General features: G+C 40.3%; 1 protein-coding gene across 2 annotated transcripts in view; it reads left to right on the top strand.

Moving 5' to 3' along the window:
• Nucleotides 1-23730, top strand: part of LOC100705635 (uncharacterized) — a 172581-nt gene extending 148851 nt beyond the window's left edge. Inside the window, exons 2-11 of one of the 2 annotated variants that reach the window (XM_019357130.2) lie at nucleotides 14051-14189; nucleotides 14958-15308; nucleotides 18527-18859; nucleotides 18937-19047; nucleotides 21242-21574; nucleotides 21691-22017; nucleotides 22134-22460; nucleotides 22577-22903; nucleotides 23020-23346; nucleotides 23463-23730. In XM_019357130.2, coding sequence (XP_019212675.1) covers nucleotides 14153-14189; nucleotides 14958-15308; nucleotides 18527-18859; nucleotides 18937-19047; nucleotides 21242-21574; nucleotides 21691-22017; nucleotides 22134-22460; nucleotides 22577-22903; nucleotides 23020-23346; nucleotides 23463-23545 — 2556 coding nt within the window. In that variant the 5' untranslated portion in view covers nucleotides 14051-14152 and the 3' untranslated portion in view covers nucleotides 23546-23730. The remainder of the gene's footprint in view (nucleotides 1-14050; nucleotides 14190-14957; nucleotides 15309-18526; nucleotides 18860-18936; nucleotides 19048-21241; nucleotides 21575-21690; nucleotides 22018-22133; nucleotides 22461-22576; nucleotides 22904-23019; nucleotides 23347-23462) is intronic. The other variant, XM_025904205.1, reaches the window with a different exon arrangement.
• The last annotated feature ends 578 nt before the right edge of the window (nucleotides 23731-24308 follow it).

The following is a 24308-nucleotide window of genomic DNA, read 5'->3' as shown; positions in this document are numbered from 1 at the left end:
ACTAAGGCCTCAAATCAGAAGTACCTGACTCCGTGGTATAATTCTCAAACACGTAGCCGCAGATAAAGCAGATAACTCATAAGCTGGAGAGGAAATGGTGTGTCACAAATTTAGAAGATCATCATGACTGTGGCAGCAGTGGTTTTAGTGAAGTCTGGCTAAAGCTGTAATTTGAGAGAGCTTTATTATGGGAGGTGAAAACAACAAAAGCGAGGGTGTCGAGTACAGAACTAAAACATAACCTAAACTGGGAAAACTAACGAACAAACCTGAAACCATAATATCCCAGGATGAACATGGGATGGAGAACAGAGAATGCAGAGACACACCGAGTTACACAGACAAAGCAACAAGGAACATAGGCAGGCACACGCTATAAATACACACGAGGTAACGAGGGAATGACACACCAGAGGGAAACACAGCTGAACCAAGACAAGGAAGTAAAACAGAATACCCTAACATGAGACGGGACCTTCAAAGTAAAACAGGAAATTCACAAACACAAACTCAGGGACACGAACCGAGCACAAGGGGAGGACACAGGAAACCAAAACCAGAATAAACTAGAACATAAAAAGATAATAATACTAAACACAAAAGGCTGGGTCAAATGACCCAGGACCATGACACATTTAGCCTGGAGAAATAGTTTGCTGCTTTATAAGAAAGCCCTCTGCAAAGCCAGAAGATCTTACTATTCGTCACTGAATGAAGAAAATAAGAACAACCCCAGGTCTCTCTTCAGCACTGTAGCCAGGCTGACAAAAAGTCAGAGCTCTATTGAGTGAAATCTCACAGCTACTTTAAGTACCACTGATGTTCATTTAGACTCTTTTTCTCCAATTGATCTTTCTGAGTTAACTTCAATAATTACTTCCTCCAAACCATCAACGTGTCTTTTAGACCCCATTCCTACAAAACTGCTCAAAGAAGTCCTGCCATTAATTAATTCTTCAATCTTAAATATGATCAACCTATCTCTAACAATCGGCTATGTACCACAGGCCTTCAAGCTGGCCGTAGTTAAACCTTTACTCGAACTTTCATATCAAAAATCCTTGAAAGAGTAGTTGTCAAACAGCTAACTGATCATCTGCAGAGGAATGGCTTATTTGAAGAGTTTCAGTCAGGTTTCAGAGCTCATCACAGCACAGAAACAGCTTTAGTGAAGGTTACAAATGATCTTCTTATGGCCTCTGACAGTGGACTCATCTCTGTGCTTGTCCTGCTAGACCTTAGTGCACCGTTCGATACTGTTGACCATAATATCCTATTAGAGCGATTAGAACATGCTGTAGGTATTACAGGTACTGCACTGCAGTGGTTTGTATCATATCTATCTAACAGACTCCAATTTGTACATGTAAATGGAGAGTCCTCTTCACACACTAAGGTCAATTATGGTGTTCCACAGGGTTCAGTGCTAGGACCAATTCTGTTTATATTATACATGCTTCCCTTAGGCAGCATCATCAGAAGACATAGCATAAATTTTCACTGCTATGCAGATGACACGCAGCTCTATCTATCCATGAAGCCAGGTAACACACACCAATTAGTTAAACTGCAGGAATGTCTTAAAGACATAAAGACCTGGATGGCCGCTAACTTTCTGCTTCTTAATTCAGATAAAACTGAGGTTATTGTACTCGGTCCTGAAAATCTGGTACCAGATTCTTACTCTGGATGGCATTACCTTGGCCTCCGGTAATGCTGTGAGGAACCTTGGAGTCATTTTTGACCAGGACATGTCCTTCAATGCACATATTAAACGAATATGTGCTGCCCTCACGACACGTGACCATGTGAAGCTAGACAGCCAGCGAACAAAATAGACGAGATCTCCACACAAGGCTTGCTTTTCTTGATTTTACTGAAGATCTTTTTAAGCCTTATCTCTCTCAAGGCTTCTCCTTGCTATTTCTTATCTGTAACTGAAATATACAGAAGGTGAAAATAAATTGCTAGCTAATACACATCTTAATGAGAAACTTAAAGATTAGCCTAGCTTAACACGTGCGTTACATTAGCATCACAGTTCACTCCATGTGAACACATATAAAAGTTATTTCTGAACACATTAATACTTACAAAGACGAACGTTTCCCAAGGTACAAGCGTGTAGGGCACTTATAACGTGTACATGAACTTATTCACTGTTTTAATACTGCCGAAGCACTTTTCACAGCGTTCACGGAGAAAAAACGTCAAAGATAGGTTAATGATCAGAGCGCTCTATCGCTCCCATTTCCGCACGTACAATACAAAGATCGCTTGTGATAACGATGTCTCACTCTGAGCAAATTTCAAACCCACACATTTTAACTGTTTTTAGCATGAATCACATAATATTTCTTAACTTTGAACTTATTTATCACCTTGCTTACGTAACTGAATCAGATTATGCACTAACTACTGACTTTTGACCAAAAGGCATAACAGAATATGTAAGACTGCTTTCTTCCATTTGCGCAACATCTCTAAAGTTAGAAATATACTGATTCAGAGTGACGCTGAAAAACTAGTTCATGCATTTATTACTTCCAGGCTGGACGACTGTAATTCACTATTATCAGGATGTCCTAAAAACTTGCTGAAAAGCATAGAATAGAATAGAATAGAATAGAATAGAATAGAATAATCCTTTAATTGTCCCACAAGGGGAAATTTGGGTGTAACAGCAGCAAAAAACACACAAGACACAGAACAGAAACATTCTCAATTTTTTACAGATTTACATGAAGGAAAGCCTTCAGTTAAATGCTTAATTAATAAGCTGTGCTTGTAACTCAGCGAGTAAAATAAACTAAATCATATGTGAGTTTCTGTGTGGATTGGTAATACCAGCAGTAAGCATTTTGATTGTCAGTGTTAAGAACCAACTATCAGACCTAATGGATGCAACTTCAGAATTAAAGTTTAGCAGTTTATTTATAAAATGCTCAAAATATTCAGGAACAAAAGGGTCCAGAAGTCAGAGTTTTCACAGGGGAGAGCAGGCAGGCACGTCTGTTTTGTCCTAAAGGACAGTCCTGATAATAGAAGTAGGCACACAAGCTGAAGCTGTCAGCACAGAGAGAGACAAAACAGGAAAGTCCATTGGAGAGAGCACTTGTAGAAAAACAACTGAAAACCACTAAACACTTGGAGGCCTTATCCTCCCATCTATCTACCACCACCCATCACTTCACTGAAACACTCTGGCAAGAGTGAGGAAGGACCAGTTTTTATTTAACCCAGTGTGTAAGTGCTAATTAGCCACAGGTGCATAGCAGGATAAAGGTGTTTAAACCACCATGAAGTCATGCTCATGAAAACACTAAAACACAGAATCAGTTCAATTCAGCTTTATTTATATCACCCCACATTACAAAAGCAGCTGCTTTATATTGTGAAGACCTAACAATAATAGAGAAAAAACACAACAACAATCAGCTGACCCCAAATGAAAAAACGCTTGGTGACAATGGGGAGAAAAAATCTCCCTTTTAACAGGAAGAGTTCCAGCAGAACCAGGCTCAGGGAGGGGCGGCCATCTGAGGGTGAGGAGAGGAAGATGGGACAAAGACACGCTGTGGAAGAGAGACAGAGATTAATAATAACTAATGATTTAATGCAGAGAGGTGTATACACAAATAGTGAGTGAAGAAGAAACACAACGGATCATGGGAATGATGCACTACTGTCCTTGGAGCAGTGTGGTGCACACACGGTGAGTGAACGAGCTGTGACAGTCAAATGTTATCTTACGAACATGGATTCATTTACTGTAACATTACCTTGTTGGCACTTGTTTCCAGTACAGAGGAACATTTGAATCCCAGAAACATGTTTGTGTGTTTTACTTTATATCATTGGACTACATCAGCATACTTAAATAAATCATGATGCTGTGATCAACAGTCATCTCTGAACTGAAACCAAACAGAGCAATGGACCAACAGTGAAGTCCAGGTTTGATTATTCACATTTGGAGTGGACTGCTTTACTCATCCACACAGCTAGTGTGGGGTTTTTTTGATCGGACCTTTTAGCGAAGATGAAGCTGTTGCTTTTGTTCATGCTTCTCGTACTCGTAAGAATGCTCTTCGAATGCACACACGCACACAGTGGTTTGTGAGTTCAAACAAAATAAAGTGTGTAACATAAGTATCCCAGTCTGAGCTCAGGATCATGTGAACTGATGATTGTTGATATCTGTTTAAAAAATGGGTCCAGTAAAAACGATATTTACTGTAGAGTTTTCAGTTTGAATCGAGTCCCTATGAGAAAAATAAAAATAATTTGTACAAACATTTGACTTTATTCTGAAAGCTTGTCTTATACTAATGTCCCTTTATTATACACTCTTAGAAATGCTGGGTTAAAAAATGACCCAATCAGTAACCCAACGCTGGGTCAAATATGGACCGAGCCAATGCTGGGTTGTTTCAACTTAAGAGGGTTGAGTTACTGGTTTGACCCAGCACACTGGGTTAGGATAACTATCCAAAAATTGGGTTAAAGTGGCCAATGTTTGAAGTTGAGGTTACCAAAAATTGGGTCGAAACTCAGAACCCATCACATGGGTTATATTACCATTAACCTTTGGGTTATGATTTCTACTTTTTATAAAATTCAGCTTATAAAAACTAGATTCAAAACAGATTTTCTCAAAAAATCTTTTTATTGCCACGTGATACATAGAACAGCAAATTCAACAAAATACAAAATATATCAATGAAAGTAAAATGCAAGTAAAAAAAAAGTATATAATTCATTATATACTATATCTACTATATGTCTTTGGTTACAGCACATGTACATGTTAACACACATGAAGACATGCTTTGTAATGTCAGCTCTGTTTTTAGAACAAATTGCATGTAAAAACTCCTAACTTTAAAAAACTGATGAATTGATGATTCTTTCAGTACTTAACATACATCAACACTTTGGAAAAGTGGTCAGAGTGAATCTCCCTCTCAGATCATTTCATGCACCTTTATCAGCAACATTTTACACTTCCATCATAGCTAAATGAGCCCTCATTCATTTGATCATATTTGGTTCATGTCCTGGGATTCATCTATTCCTGGGATAGATTACAGTGTGAAGGAATTCCCAAACCTGAGTGCATGACTTTGGGTAACCTGCATCAAAAACAAAAATGGTTTGAAGCAGCCAACAACAGACCTTAGATTGCTGCAAAAAGCAGAAACAAATCTATCTTCTAGCACCAGGCAAGATGAACATTTTCTTGGTGCTGAATTCTTCTTCCTGATAGAACGAAGCCTTTTCCTGACGTTGTGTAGACACCACTTCAGAAATCCAGTTGCTGGCCTATCATATCTGCAAGGGCCAAACCACGCGTCCTGTAATTCTAATCAAAAGAAAAAGCTCAGTAAAGTAAGACTTTAATGATCATTTGCAGTTGTTTGGTTAATGTCAAGTTGTCTGTAATCCTGGAGCAGTGAGCTCCAACACTATGCCTGACATTTGCTGCTCAGACAGGACAAAACAACAACGAAGCAGACCAGTCTGTGGTTGCAATGAATTGTTAGGAGATGGACTAAGCCAAGAACAAGTATCATGTTTCACACACTTTATCCTGTCACAAGGTTGTACAAACCTTTTTTCCAATCTTGCAATAGATTTAAACAAATGTTATTATTTATGCATCTATAATGTGCACATGACTGAAGATGTCACTTGGATGAGTGACATAAAATGTGCATACATCTTTTAAAGATATGGAAATTGGGTGATTATATTTATTTTTACAATCACAATGACACTCAGTATACTGATTGAAAAACTGACCAGTATTCAGGGTTTTTTAATTGTTGTTGTGTGTATCCATTGAAGTGTAGATACTTACATATCCTGGGCCACGGCAGTCCTTTAAACATGGAAACTGATCTACTATTGATGATGGCAAAATTGACTTTATTCCTGAAGTTGGGCTGCAAGCAAAAACAATTGCATTTAATAAAATTGGATAAACAAAACTTTACTTTTCTGTAGATTTCTTGTAAAATAAACAAATACAAAGAGCAGAAGCTTTGAAGAAAGAAAGAAATCAAACATTTTTGATTGATCCTCTTTGTTTACATCACCCAGCGCACACACTTTAGGAGCTGCCACACACACTTCTGACCAAGAGACCACGGTGAAAATGCCGCACACACACACACACACACACACACACACACACACACACACACACACACACACACACACACACACACAGCAAGAACAAGAATACCCCCTATAACTGATTTAGTGTATGTACAAGAAATACTCACTTTTCACCACAGCGCTCCATTAAGTCTAAATAAGTATCCAGACCCTCCATCTGTCATGTATGGAGATGTGCTGGTGTTCTTCAAGGCTGGCAACCACAGATTCCCCCTCAGGTGAACCTCACAGATGTTCTAAAGTTAATTAATTAAAGTTAAAACATTTTAATGTTAATTTTAGAATAATTGAACCTACTTGTGATGGCTGCAGTTAAAGTCACACAGTGGTAATATCTACCAAACATCACTGTTACAGCAGAGGCATTAACTATAATACTATACTTACAGGATTTCATTTACAGGGTGATAAAGAATTGGTTTTGGTTTAGAATTAATTAACTTATACAATCACATAATACTGTATTTTAAAATAAGTGCGCACATTTTAGTTTACACCGTTATGTATGTATGATTTAATCTTTCTTTGTTTTTGTTGGCTGATCAGACACTGTTTAAGTTTTCTCTTTGTCTCGTTTAGGTTGGTTAGTTTGTTTGAGTTAGTAGTATAGTTTGTTGGCAGCTTTTGAAAAGAGGTTCGTTACTTTGACCTCTTTTATGGGCCCAAGACTTTGAATTCTCTGTATAATTTAACCAAGTTTATTTTAGGGTCAAATAAAAACACTTTAACCTGTGCCTGACGTTCCTGCACTGCTCGGTCCATCACAATACTCTAAGGTTAGCAAGGATAACATTTCTCATTTTAAATTTTCATTCAAGTGAATGTACATAGAATCAGAACTAACATCAAATCCGAAGTGCTCTTCGTGGTATGAAGCCATACTGCTGCTCACACCTCACACTTCCACCTTATGAACACACTCTTTACATGTAAGAACATCTCTATCTTCCATCATACTAACCTTCTATGAATCTTTTGTAGCTGTAGTTGTGTCTTTTTTTCTTTTCTTTTTTTTACCAATTGTCTACATGCAATGCAGACAATTGGCTAGAATGTAGGCTGGATTTGCACGTAGGCAATCCCTTCTTAGCGTCCTTTGCTATAAAATAAGTGGGCTGTGGCCTTGAAAGTACAGGGGACTTACAATGTAAGATGGGAAAGTATTGTTTGTTTTTCCAGAAATTTATCCTGCAGTAACTCATCAATTAAAATGAATTATGCTATAATTACATTTACTTTGTGTAATTATTCAATTGTTTCCTGCAAAAACTCTAAAATCTTACATAAAATTGCACGTAATTGCGCTGTATTCACAGGTCCTATTATAAAGTGTTACCAAACAGCAATACATTACCACCTCTGAGTCCCCCTTATCACAGAAACCTCTCTGTGATCACTACAGTCAAGGGTGGACATGAAGGATCTGCTGAGATCATTGTTCTCTTTGTCCTGTTTCCTTTAAGGAGACCAGCATGTTTGATAATACAATTTACTGGACAGTGCTGCATTTATCTTTTTCCTTATTCAGCTTCAGTATAACAATTAATTGTGAATCAAAGGAAATATGACACGGTCTGAAAACTTAAGACACTTTTATGATGAAATTACAATAAAGGCAAAAGTCTCAAATAGTTTCTAATGAAAATGAATAAGAATTCAAAAGATTGCAGAGGTTTCGCATCACTCCGTGTCTCGATCCTGGGTCATTTTGAACCAGCGTTTTGTTTTCTAAGTTCATTTCTATCATGCCTAGGTTGTCATTATAGTTCTTTGTTCATTAGTTTCCCCTTGTGTTTTCTACCCCTGTATTAAGTCTACCCTGCCCTTTTTGTTTCATGTCTGCATGTCATTTGTTGCCAAGTTCATGTTGTCATGTCTGTCTCATTATGTTTCCTGTTTTGTTTAGAAGTGGTCATGTGTTCCTGTGTTCATTGTGTTTAGTTTTTGTCATGGTTGGCTGTGTGGCAGGCAGGCAAGCAGGAGTGGTGGATCCAAAATGCAGGACTCAGACACGGAAGTACAACTTAAAGCGCAGGTTTATTTGCTGGGAAAACCCTTGTACTAACTGAACTCACCAAAAGACAAACAAATGTCCGAACAGAGGACTGAAACACTGGAAAATAAATACTAAACTGGAGCAGGAGACATAACACTAGACACACGGAAGCAGAACACACAGCTAGTTGAGGGTACGACGCGACACTGACTCAGAGAAACACAGGGTTTAAACACACTGGGAAGTAACGAGGGGAATGAGACACAGAAGGAGAGCACAGCTGGGGGAAATCAGAACTGACGAGGCAAGAAAGCGTAATCTGAACACATTTACATAAGACACGGACCTTCAAAGTAAAACAGGAAGTATGACACAGAGACGCGAACCTGACACGGTGGAGACAGCAACTAAGAAACAGAGACATAACCAGTAAGGCAGAGGACTCGACGAACCAAAAGACACAGAGGGAAACTCAAACATGCAGACACAGACTTACACAGAACAGAGGGGACACAGAAAGACATGAAGGGCAAGGGATCAAAACTAGAAACCATAGAATAACTCACACAAGTACAATAATGCAAAATCACAAAGAACTAAACATGCTGGGTCAGGGGACCCAGGACCCTGACAGTTTTACTCTTCTACTGTGACGTCATTATGTTCATTTGTGTCAGCTGTTTTCCCCATGTGTTTCCACTTCCCCTGATGACCTCCTGTGTGCTTTTAGTCTCATTCGTTTCTTGTCCGAGTGTCTGCTGTCCTACCTTGTCTCCATGCCATGTCTCCAAGATTATGCATTCATGCCAGTTCTCTATGTCCATGTTCCAGGGTTTTGTTATGTTTAGCTCACCCAGTTTAGGTTATGATTTAGTTTTGTCTTTGCTTTAGCTTTCAATGCTAAGATCAGCCTTCAATAAAGGGCTTGTTTTCAGTTAATATTGAGTCTTATCATTTTGCGTGTTCGCACTTGGGTCCAACTTCTTTACTCCCTATAGCCTGCCTCTGCCAGACTGTGACACTGCCTGAAATACACCACAGACAGAGAAACAAATAAGACCTACACCTGCGCCGTCTACAGCAGGGAGGGAAACATCTTGCTGAAGAAACAAGTGCTACTGAAAGTCAGAGGTCAGTGCTGTAGATACAGGTTAAAGGTAAAACTGTAGGTTTGACTCTTTTGATCTCTTTCCAATTATTTCAGTCATTGTCATATTTACTGATTAGAAGCTGATTGAAGGTAAACATTTCTTCATATGTGTGAAATGAGCCTGCAGTCTATAAGAGTGAAGTGCTCTCCTCAGATAATATAATAATATAGATATCAGATATCTTAATATCAGGTAATAATAATATCAGATAATATAACACTGTGAGGCTTTACAGTATGTTGGGACCTGATTATTCAAGAAGTTGTGTGAGGAGCAGGATTTTAATTCAACTCGGGAATTTTAAAAAAGCCAATGACGAGAAACAAATATGGAGAAGGATGGTTTGTCTTTGTATTGTTTGTCACCAATGTTCCCTCTAAGCTGCGCGCGTGCGCAATTGCGCACTGCTGGCACGGTCTCTGCGCAGAAAAAATCTGCGTTGCGCACAAAATAAATTCTAGCCTGAATTGAAATTAAAGTAAATACGTTAACAATTCTGTTTTGCAGTGTTAGTCAGTAAGTGACTGGCTGCTCCAGTATAGGATTAGAACGATGTCACCTTATCCTATAGTCCAGCCAATGATGCGATTCACATTTGTATATACGCAGCTAATCGACGTTGTCGACAGGCTATGACAGCGTCCTTATGTGTACACCGGTGTTTTAGCTGGCAAAGCGGCGTGGCTGATGTGGAGTGAAGTCACCTTAATGACAACGTGTACAACCATTGGAGATGTGAGCAGGACAGACGGAACAATTGACGGGAAAAAGTGTGGAATTTATACCAGTTTTTATATTGTGTTGATAGGCCACGTAAAACCAGAGTTATGATAAAAATATCTGCAATGTTTGTTTTTCTTCCTGAATACTGTCGTTGTTTATATTTACTGCGGGAAGAAACGGTGAAAACGGCGTTTTATAAGGAAAACGCTCGAAAGCCTGTGAGCAAAGATGAAACCAAAAAAACCCCCACCCTTTCCTATTGGTGGAAAAATGTACCATGTCGACCAATCAAAAAATGGCATTTAGTTGTTAAGAAACGGGAGGAAGTTTTAGGAGTGACGGCGGTGTTTTGAGATGGGAGAGATTTGCGACGTTTAGCGCAAATCTTGTGTAGTTAGTGTGTAGTGTAGTCAATAGTTTTGTTGTGTGTGTCAGAACAATGAGGCGGCTGCTGAGTGTTACAGGTGTTACAGCAGTGATACATCTGCTGTTGTCAGGCCTGCAGGTATCAGGCTGTTGTTCTCCTTTATCTCATAGTGGACAGAAATTATTTTTTGGAGTGGCACAAATGATTTGTGTGGCATCAGATTTGATGCAGAACAGCTGATTGTTCTGTAAATAGTTTGAAATGTTTGTTTAAAAAACAGGCTTTGGCTGCATTTTTAGGTAAACAGCTGCAAAAAACTTTGTTTGCAAAACTCAGTAACTTTGAAGAAGTAACTATATAGCTACAGGTACCTTGGTGTTCACCTGAACAGCAAACTGGACTGGACTCATAACTCAGACGCCCTCTACAGGAAAGGGCAGAGCAGACTGTACCTGCTGCGGAGACTCAGGTCGTTTGGAGTGGAGGGCCCACTCCTGAAGACCTTCTATGACTCTGTGGTGGCCTCAGCCATCTTTTATGGTGTGGTCTGCTGGGGTGGCAACATCTCTGTCGGGGACAGGAAGAGACTGAACAGGCTGATCCGCAGGGCCAGCTCTGTTCTAGGATGCCCTCTGGACCCAGTGGAGGTGGTGAGTGACAGGAGAATGGTGGCTAAGCTGTCATCCCTGATGGACAACATCTCCCACCCCATGCATGAGACTGTGACAGCACTGAGCAGCTCTTTCAGTGGGAGACTGCGGCACCCACGGTGTGGGACGGAGAGATTTCGCAGGTCTTTCCTCCCCACTGCTGTCAGACTCCACAACAAAGACTTTAACTGATCAAACACACACATCCATTATATGTGCAATAATACTAATGTGCAATAATACTAATGTGCAATAATCCTTTCTGGCATCGTTGTATTTTTACTCAGTTGTATATAGCATTTGTATTCTATTTTTATCTTATTGTATATTTTATTCTATTTTATTCTACTGTATATAGTATTTTATTTTATTCTATTCTGTACAGTTGTGTACTGTATTTATTCTTATTTTATCTTATTCTAATTTTTCCTTCATAACTTTTGCACTGTCCACTTCCTGCTGTGACAAAACAAATTTCCCGCGTGTGGGACTAATAAAGGTTATCTTATCTTATCTTATATAATTAATTGCACAGCATTGGTCATTATATACTGTATTTTGCAGACAGAGTTACAGGACTCTCTCCCAGACCACAGACTCATACTCATAATACAAGTCAGAGCTTTATTTAAAAATAAAAATAAAAAGAAGTTGTGTTTTCAAAATTGTAGTTCAAGTTATTTTTACTTCCAATAGTGTTACATACTGCACAGGTCATGAACAAAGTTTTTTACATTTTCATTTTAAGTGGGCTAAAGAAGTTAATTAAAAGTAGTCTAACATAAATGTAAATGCTGTAATTTGATTATTTTAATAAACCATGTAACTTGGATGGACTGGATGCTGCCGTGACCACACTGCACACATCTGCTGTTACTCACAGTGGTCCAAGGGATCGCTCAGGGAGTTTGTGCGTTCGCTCAGACACATGAAAAATTAGAGGGAACATTGTTTGTCAGCACTCACACTGTGCATCACCTGAAGGCTTTTCAGGGAGCTTTTATTGCAACATCATTCAGACAGGATGCTTCTGTTTGTCTGACCGACTTTTGGAGATATTATGCAAATGAAACAAATCAGTCCTGCATATTTGTTTAATATGTGAGTCGAAGGACTTATCCTGGTCAAATATGACTCTAAGATTCTTCAAAGTGTTACTGAAGCCCACGTTGATGCAGGGGACAATTGTCAATGGAAAATTGTACTTAGTAGTCAGTATAAGCTATTAATGATATAAGTTTGTATATGAGGGAATACTGCATGATGACCTTTTGATGTGTTAGACTGTTGTTCACTACAAAAACTTCTGTTCTCTTTCTTAGTTTCTTCCCACAGCGATAATAAGACCTGAACCACTATTATCTTCACTCCTTTCTGAATCCCACAACACACACATACACATACATACGCACTAAGATTCCTCTGTCTATGAACAGATGTATTCACTATTGTATTACTTTTGTATATTAATAAAGACCAGAGCGGTAACAGAGTGCTGATCACAGGGCCCCCACTCTTGTGTGAGCGCTCCGTGACCACACTTGCAAGTAAAATCTGCAGCGTGTGTGTTTCTACCCTCTGACTCTCAGCTGAAGAAGTGTCTTTAGAATAAATCTCTTGACAACAATATTCTCAGATATGTCAGAATTTACAAGTAGGAAGTCATCCAGGTCTATATCTATAGGACATGCTGGTATTTAAAATAACTGGTTTGTGTCATCTGGATTGATAGATAAACATTACTATCATCAGCATAGCAGGAAAAATGTATTAAATTTATTCTAATCCTGTGTAATGTAAGGTGTAATCGCTCCATTACAGAACCCTTTAGAGTCCATATCTAACTTTTAATGTGTTGAGAAGTCTCCACATTTACTTGAAAATATTTAAATTGGTACAATTATGACTCATACCAGTGCAATCTCTCTAATATGGTCTCCATAAAAAACATGTTGTGATCAGCAATTTCAAATTGAGGTCCAACAGGACAAGTGCAGAGATGAGTCCAGAGGCTGTCAAACTGCACTTTAATGAACTCTAAATTCTGGTGGAAACTCATCATGTAAACTATTCTTTTGCAATTTATCACATAGCTGTTTTAAAAAAAATGTTAACAAAGATGTTAAATAAATGTTCTGGAAGGAAGGAAAGATTGTGAAACGTAGCTGACAACAGTTCAATCTGAAAACCTGCTGCTATCTGTACAGCTCATGTTGTGTTTGTTGTCCTCTCAGTCTGTCAGGTGGAGGAGGGGGCGGAGTCTGTCCATCTGCCCTTCAAAACCACACGAAACCTGCCTGAAGACGCTGAAGTCATTTGGACGGACAGTGATTATAACACCTTTGTACAAACACAGAGAGACACAGTGGGAAATATGAATGTGGTGTCGCAGGAAACATGTGGATCAACAGAAGAAAAACGGTGCAGCTCAAAGTCAAAGGTGCGTGCGTGTGTGCGTGTGTGTGTGTGTGTGTGTCCTCTGCAGGGAGAGTTCAGGTCCAGATCAAACAAGGAACAAACAAATTTACCAACAATCCAAAATACATAAATGTATTTATTAGAATGAAATATAAAGATTGTCGTTATTCACTTTACTTTTTCCTTTTTCTTTCTATTTTTTTTTTTTTTTACTTTTACAAAAGTAAATATGAGAGCCCGTTTCCGCCAGTAACCCCCCCCCCCCCAAAAAACAAAAAACATAACTCAAAATAGTTATGGATCCTTTTTGTGTGTGTGTGGCGGAAATGGGCTCTCATATAAATGTATGAAAATGTTTTGACAAAGCTTAAAATTCTACTGTCAGTTTTGTAAAATTTTAAGTTTAATTTCTAAATTTAAGTTTCAAATGACAGCAGAATATTAATCCCATAGAGCAGCAAACACAGGTTACTAGAAGCAGTGCACGGTCAGCCGTGTAGACGCTACATGTTGTTTCTCCATTACATTTGCTGTAAAAAAAACCCAATATTTTATTTTGAAGGATCAACAGGAAATGATCAGGGTTTCTCTGTCTAATGTAAGAGCACCAAACCTTCAGTGCAGCAGTAGCTGTATGTAGTTGTTATCAGGACTTTAACTGGAGATGAAGATGTTGCTGCCACTCCTGCTCCTCGTACTCGGTAAGAGCGCTCTTTGAATGCAAACACAACAACACAGCTGTTTGTGCTTTTAGACAACATAAAGTCTGTAACATGAGTTTAAAGGATGTAAACTGACTGTACTTGACTTTATTCCTTATAACTCCCTCTGGGACTTCATGCAGGGCGCTCACAGGGTTACAGTTGAGTTCATATCTGTTTGAGATGAACTATCTGTGTGTTCCAGACGTCTGTTTCTTACTGATAGAACCACAAACCTGCCAGAGTGCAGTGATGTTTGACAAGATTAATGACTATGGCAAAAAGAGAAGAAGAAAAAAAAAACTGTCCAATGATGCAGATGAAAATTGGTTGTGTTGTCAGTTGTGATATTTTTGTGTTGTAACACTGAGACGCCTTTTTGGTGTGTGTGTGGGTGGGTGTGTGTGTGTGTGTGTGTGTGTGGGTGTGTGTGTGTGTGTGTGTACATAACAGGAAGCTGTCTGAGCTCAGATCTGCTTGTATCTGTGTTCATTTTTCAACTAAATGCTGATATAAATAAGAGATGGTTTCCTCCTTTCACCTCAGTGTTGTTCAGCCATCCATCAGTTTTCTTTAACATCTTTGACGTCCTTTCAGTGTTTGTTGGACAGGAAGAATCCTTGTTTGAATACTTTTCATAAAACATGGCTGAGAGTGACGTTACATATTCTGCAACTTTCTGAAACCACTTTATATCAACCCAAGAAAAAAATCCACTGCATACACATGATAAGTGTTTTTGTTGTGTGTGCTTGTGTCTCCTTTCAGTTTCCCAGCATGCCCTGGCTCAGGTGGTGGAGGTGTATGAGGGGCAAACATCTGTCCTGTTGCCTTGCAAGTACTCAGGTTTTATACCTGAGGACAGTCCCACAGTGCTGTGGACTCGCAGTGATCTCAACCCCAAATCTGTCCACCTACAACGAGAGAAAACAGTTGATCTTAAAGGGCAAAACCAGCATTACAGAAACCGCACATCAATGAGGCCTGATGCTCTGGACACTTTAGACTTCAGCCTCACTCTGAGAAACCCCCAAATGACTGATAGCAGCATCTACACCTGCTCCATTGGAAATGAAAGGGAGGAACTGAAACTGACAGACATACAGCTGCATGTCAAAGGTAAGAAACCAACACCTGGGATTACAAAGGTAGTAGCGTTTTCTAAACATAACCACTCTGGAAAAATTAAAACATTAACAACAAAGAAAATAGAATCCTATTGGTACAATTTTTGGTGTTTCTACTAAATCTGGATGACTTGATGCAGAAATTCTTACAATGTGCAGGAAAACCAGCAGCTCACCTGCCTAATAGGAACAGACAATAACACAACACGTTCTGTTACTTATGTGTGATTTCTAACAGTAGTACTGTGAAGACCTGGCACAGTTTCGGCTCACAATCTATCCTGATATTTTTCATGCAGAATAGAGATTTTAAAGACTTGATTATTGATATTTATTTTTACTGGCAGCAGAGTCAGAGGTCAGTAACACAGATGCACAGATCTCAGATCAGGTCGTTTCTATGATTAAAACCTGTCTGACTGCATCAGCTTCTTTAGTTATAGAACATCTGGAAAATACTCCCAGCCCTTCATTTTTTCCACATTTTGTTATGTAACAGTCTTATTCCAAAGTGGATGGAATCAGTTTTTCACTTCCAAATTCTACCTGCACAAAATCCCCATAATGAATATGGGAGAAATTCTTCTTCCAGATGTATTTAAGAAAAGAAGCTAAAATCCACAGCTGTACATACTGTAAGTATTCACAGCCTTTTCTGTGACACTAAAACTTGAGCTCAGTTGAATCAGATGTTTCTTGATTGGAGTCTACTGTGGTAGAGTCAGTTGATTAGATGTGATTTTGAAAGGCACACACCTGTCTGTATAAGGTCCCATAGTTGACAGTACATGTCAGAACACAAATTGAGCCTTGAAGCCCAAGGAATTGTCTGCAGACTTTAGACAGGGAGATGGCCTTATGGCCACTCCAGCAGTGCTCCAGTGTTCCTCGGTGGAGAGAGGAGAACCTTCCTCAAGCAGAGCCATTACTGCAGCACACTTCAATCAGGACTGTATGGTAGAGCAGCCAGATTGAAGCTGCACATGACAGGCTACATGGAGTTTGCCAAAAAGCCCCTGAAGGACTCTCAGATCATGAGAAAGAAAATTCTCTGGTCTGATGAAACCAATACTGGACTCTTTGGCCTGAATGCAAAGTGTCGTGTATTAAGAAAACCAGGCAGCACTGGTTGGCTGGTCATTACTATCCCTACAGTGAAACACGATGGTGGCAGCATCATGCTGTGGGGTATTTTTCCATGGAAGGAACTAGAAGATTTCTTGAATGCGCCAATGTATAGAGACCTTCTTGATAATAAGCTCCTCCAGAGTTCTCTGGACCTTGGACTGGGTGAAGGTTCATCTTCCAACAGCAAAACAATCCTAAACAAAATCAAAATCAAATCAAATCAAATCACCTTTATTGTCACATCACATGTGCAGGTACACTGGTACAGTACATGCGAGTGAAATTCTTGTGTGCGAGCTTCACAAGCAACAGAGTTGTGCAAAATACAATAACGTGCAACAAGCAAAATATAAAAATGGTTAATCTAAAAAGTAATAAATATATGTACCATATATAAAGGTATATACATTACTGAATGTGTGTACTAAATATGTTTTTCTACGTGTGTGTGTGTGTGTGTGTGTGTGTGTGTGTGTGTGAGTGTGTATATACATGTTTTACAAATGAAATAGAGTAAACAATAAAATAAGATATATAAAATATAAAATATACAGAGGTAGGTATGTGCAAAACAGTGGCATTAATGTACAGTATGGAGTGCATAATGTTGAAGTTCCAGTAGTGAGGGTGAGGTGTCTATGACGTGTTCAGCAGTCTGATGGCCTGATGGAAAAAGCTGTCTCTCAGTCTGCTGGTACGGGACCGGATGCTGCAGAACCTCCTTCCTGATGGAAGTAGTCTGAACAGTTTGTGGCTGGGGTGACTGGAGTCCTTGATGATCCTCCCCGCTTTCCTCAGGCACCGCTTCCTGTAGATGTCTTGGAGGGAGGGAAGCTCACCTCCAATTATCCGTTCAGCACACCGCACTACTCTCTGGAGAGCTTTGCGGTTGTAAGCGGTGCTGTTGCCATACCAGGTGGTGATGCATCCAGTGAGGATGCTCTCAGTGGCACAGCGATAGAAGGTCCTGAGGATGCGGGGGCTCATGCCGAATCTTTTCAGTCTCCTGAGAAAGAAGAGGCGCTGCTGCGCCTTCTTCACTGTTTTGTCTATGTGTACTGACCACGTAAGATCCTCAGCCAGATGTACACCAAGGAAGCGGAAGCTGCTCACTCTCTCCACAGCAGCGCCGTTGATGGTGATGGGGGTGTGTACTCCTCTGCACCTCCGGAAGTCCACTATCAGCTCCTTTGTCTTTGCGAAACACAGAGCCAAGATAACAAAGGAGTGCTTTGCGACCACTTTGTTGTCAATGTTCTTGAGTGGTCCAGCCAGAGCCCAGACAAGAACCCAATCAAACATCTCTGGAGAGATCAGACAATGCCTTTGCACTGACACTCCCCATCCATCCTGATGGTGCTTAAGAGGGTCTGCAAAGAAGTGTAACAAAGTTGCATAAAAATAGGTGCCAAGCTTGCAGTATCATACTGAGAAAGACTCAAAGCTGTAATTGCTGCCAAAGTTGCATCAACAAAGCACTGAGCAAAGTTTGTGATTACATGTTATTCTTTTTCTTTTTATTGCATTTGCAATAATTTACAGCAGGACCCTGTCATTGTGGGGTATTGTTCAATTTTATTTATACAGCGCCAAATCACAACAGTCGCCTCAAGGTGCTTTATATTGTAAGGTAGACCCTATAGTAACACATACAGAGAAAAACCCAACAATCATATGACCCCCTATGAGCAAACACTTTGGTGACAGTGGGAAGGAAAAACTCCCTTTTAACAGGAAGAAACCTCCAGCAGAACCAGGCTCAGGGAGGGGCGGGGCCATCTGCTCCGACCGGTTGGGGTGTGAGAAGGAAAACAGGATAAAGACATGCTGTGGAAGAGAGACAGAGATTAACAACAAGTATGATTCAATGCAAAGAGGTCTATTAACACATGGTGAGTGAAAAAGGTGACTGGAAAGGAAAAACTGAATGCGTCATGGGAGTCCCAAGGTATTGTGTGTGTGTGTAGAAATGTGAGGTGAAAATGAATCTAATCCATGTTGGAATAACAAAATGTGGAACAAGTGGAGTGCTTGGAATACTTTCCAGATGCAATTTTAATCTTTTCGCTTTATTGTCCTCAGACCAGCAGGTGGAGGTGAAAGTGGAGGAAGGGTCAGACTCTGTCACGCTGCCCTGCAACACAACACCTGACCTGCCTGAGGACACCACAGTGAAGTGGACTCACTTTGATCAAGAACTCACGGTGGTCCAAGTATATTCAAATAAGAGTGATCACCTGAAACAACTGGACAACCTTTACTGTGGCCGTGCAAAAATGAATGAAGACCTGTTGAGAACTGGAGACCTCAGTCTGACCCTGAAATACCCCACAAAGAGAGACAGTGGAGGATACATCTGCATCATCTCCAGGGACAAAGACATCCTGAGACAGAAAGTAGTGCTGCAGGTCAAAGGTCAGAGATAATGACACAGGTCAGGAGTCAGTGCAGTATATTGAGGTCAGAGGTCATATTTTTATGTTTCTCCACAGATACATTACCATCCTGGGCGAAAGCACTTGTGGGTGCCCTGGTTCTCTTTTCCCTTGCTCTGGTTGTTTTTGGGGGTCTATTATTTAAATTCTGGCACAAATTCATGTCAGGTGAGTGTCTCCTACTACACTACCCATAATGCCGATGGTTAGCAGGTGTCCTCTGGTGGCTCCTTGACTGTGACTCACACAAACTTGTTCCAGAAGCTGAAAGAGTTGAGAGTTACAAACAGCTGATACAGAGAGCTGAAGAGAAACTTCCAGGTTTGTTCCAGAAGTCAGAAAACCTCCTTCAGACTCAGTCATTGATCAGTGAAACAGCTCCACAACATGACTTTACTAAACAGTGTGTGTGCTTCACTGCATTGATCTGACACAGAGGCTGCATGTGTACAAGCTGTTCTTCTTCTGTGGTGGTAAACAGCAGGCTGACATGGAAACATGTGCTGACAGTAAATGTTGCAGCAGCTTCAGTAAATGTTCCTCCTTGAGTTGTGCTCAGTCATGTGGTGGAGAGCTTCAGATGTTCAGAGCAGACACATGAGATCTTCATGGTCTCTGTGCTGATGTGTGTGAGACATGGCCGACTGTGGAGGCTCAGTCTGTCTGTTCTTCTGCTCTTCATCCAACATGTCTGCAGCATTAGTAAGGTATTAGTGAGTGCTTAATTAATCATTTATAAAGCAATACTCATCCTTAGTGTTTGACTAATAAATAGATATAAATATATAATCTTGATTAATAAGTCTGTTTTACATGTCTGATGACCAAAGTATTTAAAAGCACATTTGTTTGTTTTAATACATGTTTTGTTAATACTTATTTACTATTAACCACCTGAATTAACCATGATATGAAATATTAAATAAGTCTTTTGTTCTAGCTGATCTAAAGTGGAGGCTATTTTTCTTGAAAAGAATTGATTAATGAAAATGAAAGTGGTTGTCTGTGGAGTCAGCGCATACACGGCGAATCAGTTTAGGAATTATAGATCTCTGGAGGCGCAAATCTAACCATTGACCATTTTTAAGCCTCGACGATGCGAGTACGTTGAACATATGACGAAGATACAGTCAAAAGTTGCACATAACATTAACTTATCCTGCCCAAAATTTGCTCTAGACGAAAACATAAACACACCATCTGCAAAAAAGGCAAATTCCACTTGATACTCTGGAGGAGTTGTCACCGATAAGCTACTCCATAAACAGAACACAGTTCTGCTGCATCACACATTAGGATTTTTGTTCTAATTTCCTATGAGCTCGGCGCATTGAAAATAAAACTAAAAGCCTATAAAGAGCAATATGAATTTTTTTAGATCTTACCGGGAGCAGACCAACAAAAAATGATGGCAGAGAACCCGATATCAGCTCGTCTCACCGCTGCTATCCAAGCCTGACGTCTTCGTTTGGTAACATCAGATACATGAGATCCCTCACGTTGCTTCCAGGAGGGGAAACGATAAAAAGAGAGCCCATTTTCCAGCTTATTCCCTCCCCGATCGTGCGATCTAACATTGCAACCAACAACACAGCAAGTACAAGAGCCAAAGCTGATGTTTGCATGTGCATTCGTTCCTGTAGCCCTTTGTTTGGCCTACTAAGATGGCGGCTCAACCGAAAATCGTGACCACGCACCCTCCCGTGACATCACGCTACAAAGCCCTATCGGCCTCTAGGTGTGTCAAGTTCATCATCAGGGAAGGGCGGAGTCTTTCCAGGACAAGTCAACGATAAAAACAATAAAAACATGCAATTAACCCATAAGAACAAAACACTGTACAATATTAAAAATATAAAAAATAAACACAGCAACTCATCCACAATAAAAAACCCTAGGTAACTTGTCCCTTTCCACCCTGTGACATCTCCATCATGTTAAACTGATAATGCAGGGAAATGTCTCTGGGAGTTTCTTTAGTTCAGTCCTGAGGTTCAGCTGTCCTCTGGTTTGTGCTTTGTTAGCTTTAGTCAGACGTGTCAACATCCAGCCTGCTTCAGTTCCAAAGTGACGCTGAATTAAATGAAATCGTGCTTTCACACAGGGGAACTCAGCTGAAATAAGGGAAGTAGTGCATGTAGTAGTGCAAACTCTGAGCAGCTTCTTGGGGTCGAGGTGATCAGGTGGAGAGGTGGTTCTCCATCATCAAGGAGAATCCCAAATCAATGTGCATTTCCATGGTATCTTCAAACCCCATCCTGTAAAACATGTTACTGGTCCTCCTGCTCTGATCTGCTTCCATCCTTCACTTTTCTCTTCACCTCTGAAAACCTGCTGCTGTCTGTATTTGTTGTTCTTTCAGTTATTCCAGTGAAGGTGGAGGTGGAGGAGGGGGTGGAGTCTGTCACGCTGCCCTTTAAAACCACACAAAACCTGTCGGGGGAAATTCAAGTGATATGGGAACGTTACAAGCCGTTCCAGAAGGCCTACAAGTTTGAAAACAAAACTAACCAAGTTAAAGAACAGCACGAGGTTTTCAAAGGCCGAACTGTGATGAATGAAAACTTCCTGGAAACTGGAGACCTCAGTCTGACCCTGAAACAGCCCACAAAGACAGACAGTGGAAAGTACAAGTGTTTGGTCTGGAGGGAGGGAACCTTCATCAGAATGAAAACTGTGAAGCTCAAAGTCAAAGGTTGGTTTGTTTGTACAGCTGTCATAGTAGAAATATAAGAATCTCTGATTTCAGTGCCAAAATAAATCTATGAAATTATGACTTCACAGCTCATGTTGTGTTTTATGTCTTCTCAGACTGTCAGGTGCAGTTTAAACAGGGGGAGGGGTCTGTCACGCTGCCCTTCAAAACCAAACAAAAACTTTCGGGGGAAATTCAAGTGATATGGGAACATAATGAGCCGTTCCAGAAGGCTCACGTGTTTACAAACTGCCCTAAGCAATATAAAGAACAGCACGAGTTTTACAGAGACCGAACTGTGATGAACAAAGACCTGCTGGAAACTGGAGACCTCAGTCTGACCCTGAAACAGCCCACAGATGGAGACAGTGGAGAGTACAAGTGTTTTGTCTGGAGGAAGGAAAACTTCATCAGAATGAAAACCGTGAAGCTCAAAGTCAAAGGTTGGTTTGTCTGTACAGCTGTCATAATGGAAATAGAAGAATCTCTGATTTTAGTGCCAAAATAAATCTATGAAGTTATGAATTCACAGCTCATGTTGTGTTTGCTATCTTCTTAGTCTGTCAGGTGGAGGTGGAGGAGGGGGAGGGGTCTGTCACGCTGCCCTTCAAAACCACAGAAAACCTGTTGGGGGAAATTCAAGTGATATGGGAACGTAATGAGCCGTTCCAGAAGGCTCACGTGTTTACAAACAACACTAACCAAGTTAAAGAACAGCACGAGGTTTTCAAAGGCCGAACTGTGATGAATGAAAACTTCCTGGTAACTGGAGACCTCAGTCTGACCCTGAAACAGCCCACAAAGACAGACAGTGGAGAGTACAAGTGTTTGGTCTGGAGGGAGGGAACCTTAATCAGAAAGAAAACCGTGCTGCTCAAAGTCAAAGGTTGGTTTGTCTGTACAGCTGTCATAGTGGAAATAGAAGAAGCTCTGATTTTAGTGCCAAAATAAATCTATGAAGTTATGAATTCACAGCTCATGTTGTGTTTGCTATCTTCTTAGTCTGTCAGGTGGAGGTGGAGGAGGGGGAGGGGTCTGTCACGCTGCCCTTCAAAACCACAGAAAACCTGTTGGGGGAAATTCAAGTGATATGGGAACGTAATGAGCCGTTCCAGAAGGCTCACGTGTTTACAAACAACACTAACCAAGTTAAAGAACAGCACGAGGTTTTCAAAGGCCGAACTGTGATGAATGAAAACTTCCTGGTAACTGGAGACCTCAGTCTGACCCTGCAACAGCCCACAAAGATAGACAGTGGAAAGTACAAGTGTTTGGTCTGGAGGGAGGGAACCTTAATCAGAAAGAAACCCGTGCTGCTCAAAGTCAAAGGTTGGTTTGTCTGTACAGCTGTCATAGTGGAAATAGAAGGTGGTCTGATTTTAGTGCCAAAATAAATCTATGAAATTATGACTTCACAGCTCATGTTGTGTTTAATGTCTTCTCAGACTGTGAGGTGGAGGTGGGGGAGGAGGTGGAGTCTGTCCAGCTGCCCTTCAAAACCACAGAAAACCTGTCGGAGGGAATTCAAGTGATATGGGAACGTTACGAGCCGTTCCAGAAGGCCTACATGTTTAAAAACAACACTAACCCAGTTGAAGAACAGCACGAGGATTACAGACTCCGAACTGTGATGAATGAAGACCCGCTGAACTCTGGAGACCTCAGTCTGACCATGAAAAAGCCCACAAAGAGAGACCGTGGAGAGTACAAGTGTTTGGTCTGGAGGGAGGGAAACTTAATCAGAAAGAAACCCGTGCTGCTCAAAGTCAAAGGTTGGTTTGTCTGTACAGCTGTCATAGTGGAAATAGAAGGTGGTCTGATTTTAGTGCCAAAATAAATCTATGAAGTTATGAATTCACAGCTCATGTTGTGTTTTATGTCTTCTCAGACTGTCAGGTGCAGTTTGAGCAGGGGGCGGAGTCTGTTCAGCTGGCCTTGATAACCACACAAAGCCTGCCTGAAAATGCTTAGTTGGATACGTGAAGAATCAGATCCATCAGTGATGGTCGGCGTGTATAAGAAACCCTCTGGCCAATGTTCCCTCTAAGCTGCACGCATGCGCAATTGCCCACTGCTGGCACGGTCTCTGCGCACAGAAAATCTGCGTTGCGCACAAAAAAAACTAACCAGAATTGAAATTAAAATTAATATTTATTTCTTTATATTAATGTGTTATTAATAACTTATCCCATAGTCCAGCCAATAATGTCCAGCCAACAACCATTGGAGATGTGAGCAGGACAGATGGAACAATTGTCGGAAAAAGTGTGGACTTTATACCAGTTTGTAAATTGTGTTGATAGGCCACGTAAAACCAGTTGTGTGGTGGATTTTTGTATGATATGTATAACTGTGCAATTATATACGCTATATATCTATGCGCACTGAACATATATATTGTAACTTTCATGTAGAGTCTTAAGCACGAGACCTTTAATCTGATCCTTGTTCTTCTTCTGTGGTGTTTGTGATGGAGCAGCTGGTCCTGATGTGTTTGATGAAGCCAGGGTTCCTGCTGCTTCAGCAAAGTTTCAGTTTTTTAACAATTTAACAACAGCTCAAAATACATAAGATTCAAAACTCATAAAAAATAAATACAATTTTAGAAAGCTGAATTTAAGCTTGCTTACTTAGAAAGAAAGAAACTGAAATAGTCCACAAATTAGTCTCTGATGTTTCTGACAATTATATTTTAATGAGAGATACAGAACACTACATAAAATTATAAGTTGGC

This window comes from Oreochromis niloticus, linkage group LG3 (genome assembly GCF_001858045.2).
Source record: "Oreochromis niloticus isolate F11D_XX linkage group LG3, O_niloticus_UMD_NMBU, whole genome shotgun sequence".
Classification (NCBI taxonomy): domain Eukaryota; kingdom Metazoa; phylum Chordata; class Actinopteri; order Cichliformes; family Cichlidae; genus Oreochromis; species Oreochromis niloticus.
The sequence above is the reverse complement of the archived record's forward strand: the minus strand, read 5'-3'. Positions and strand labels throughout refer to the sequence as shown.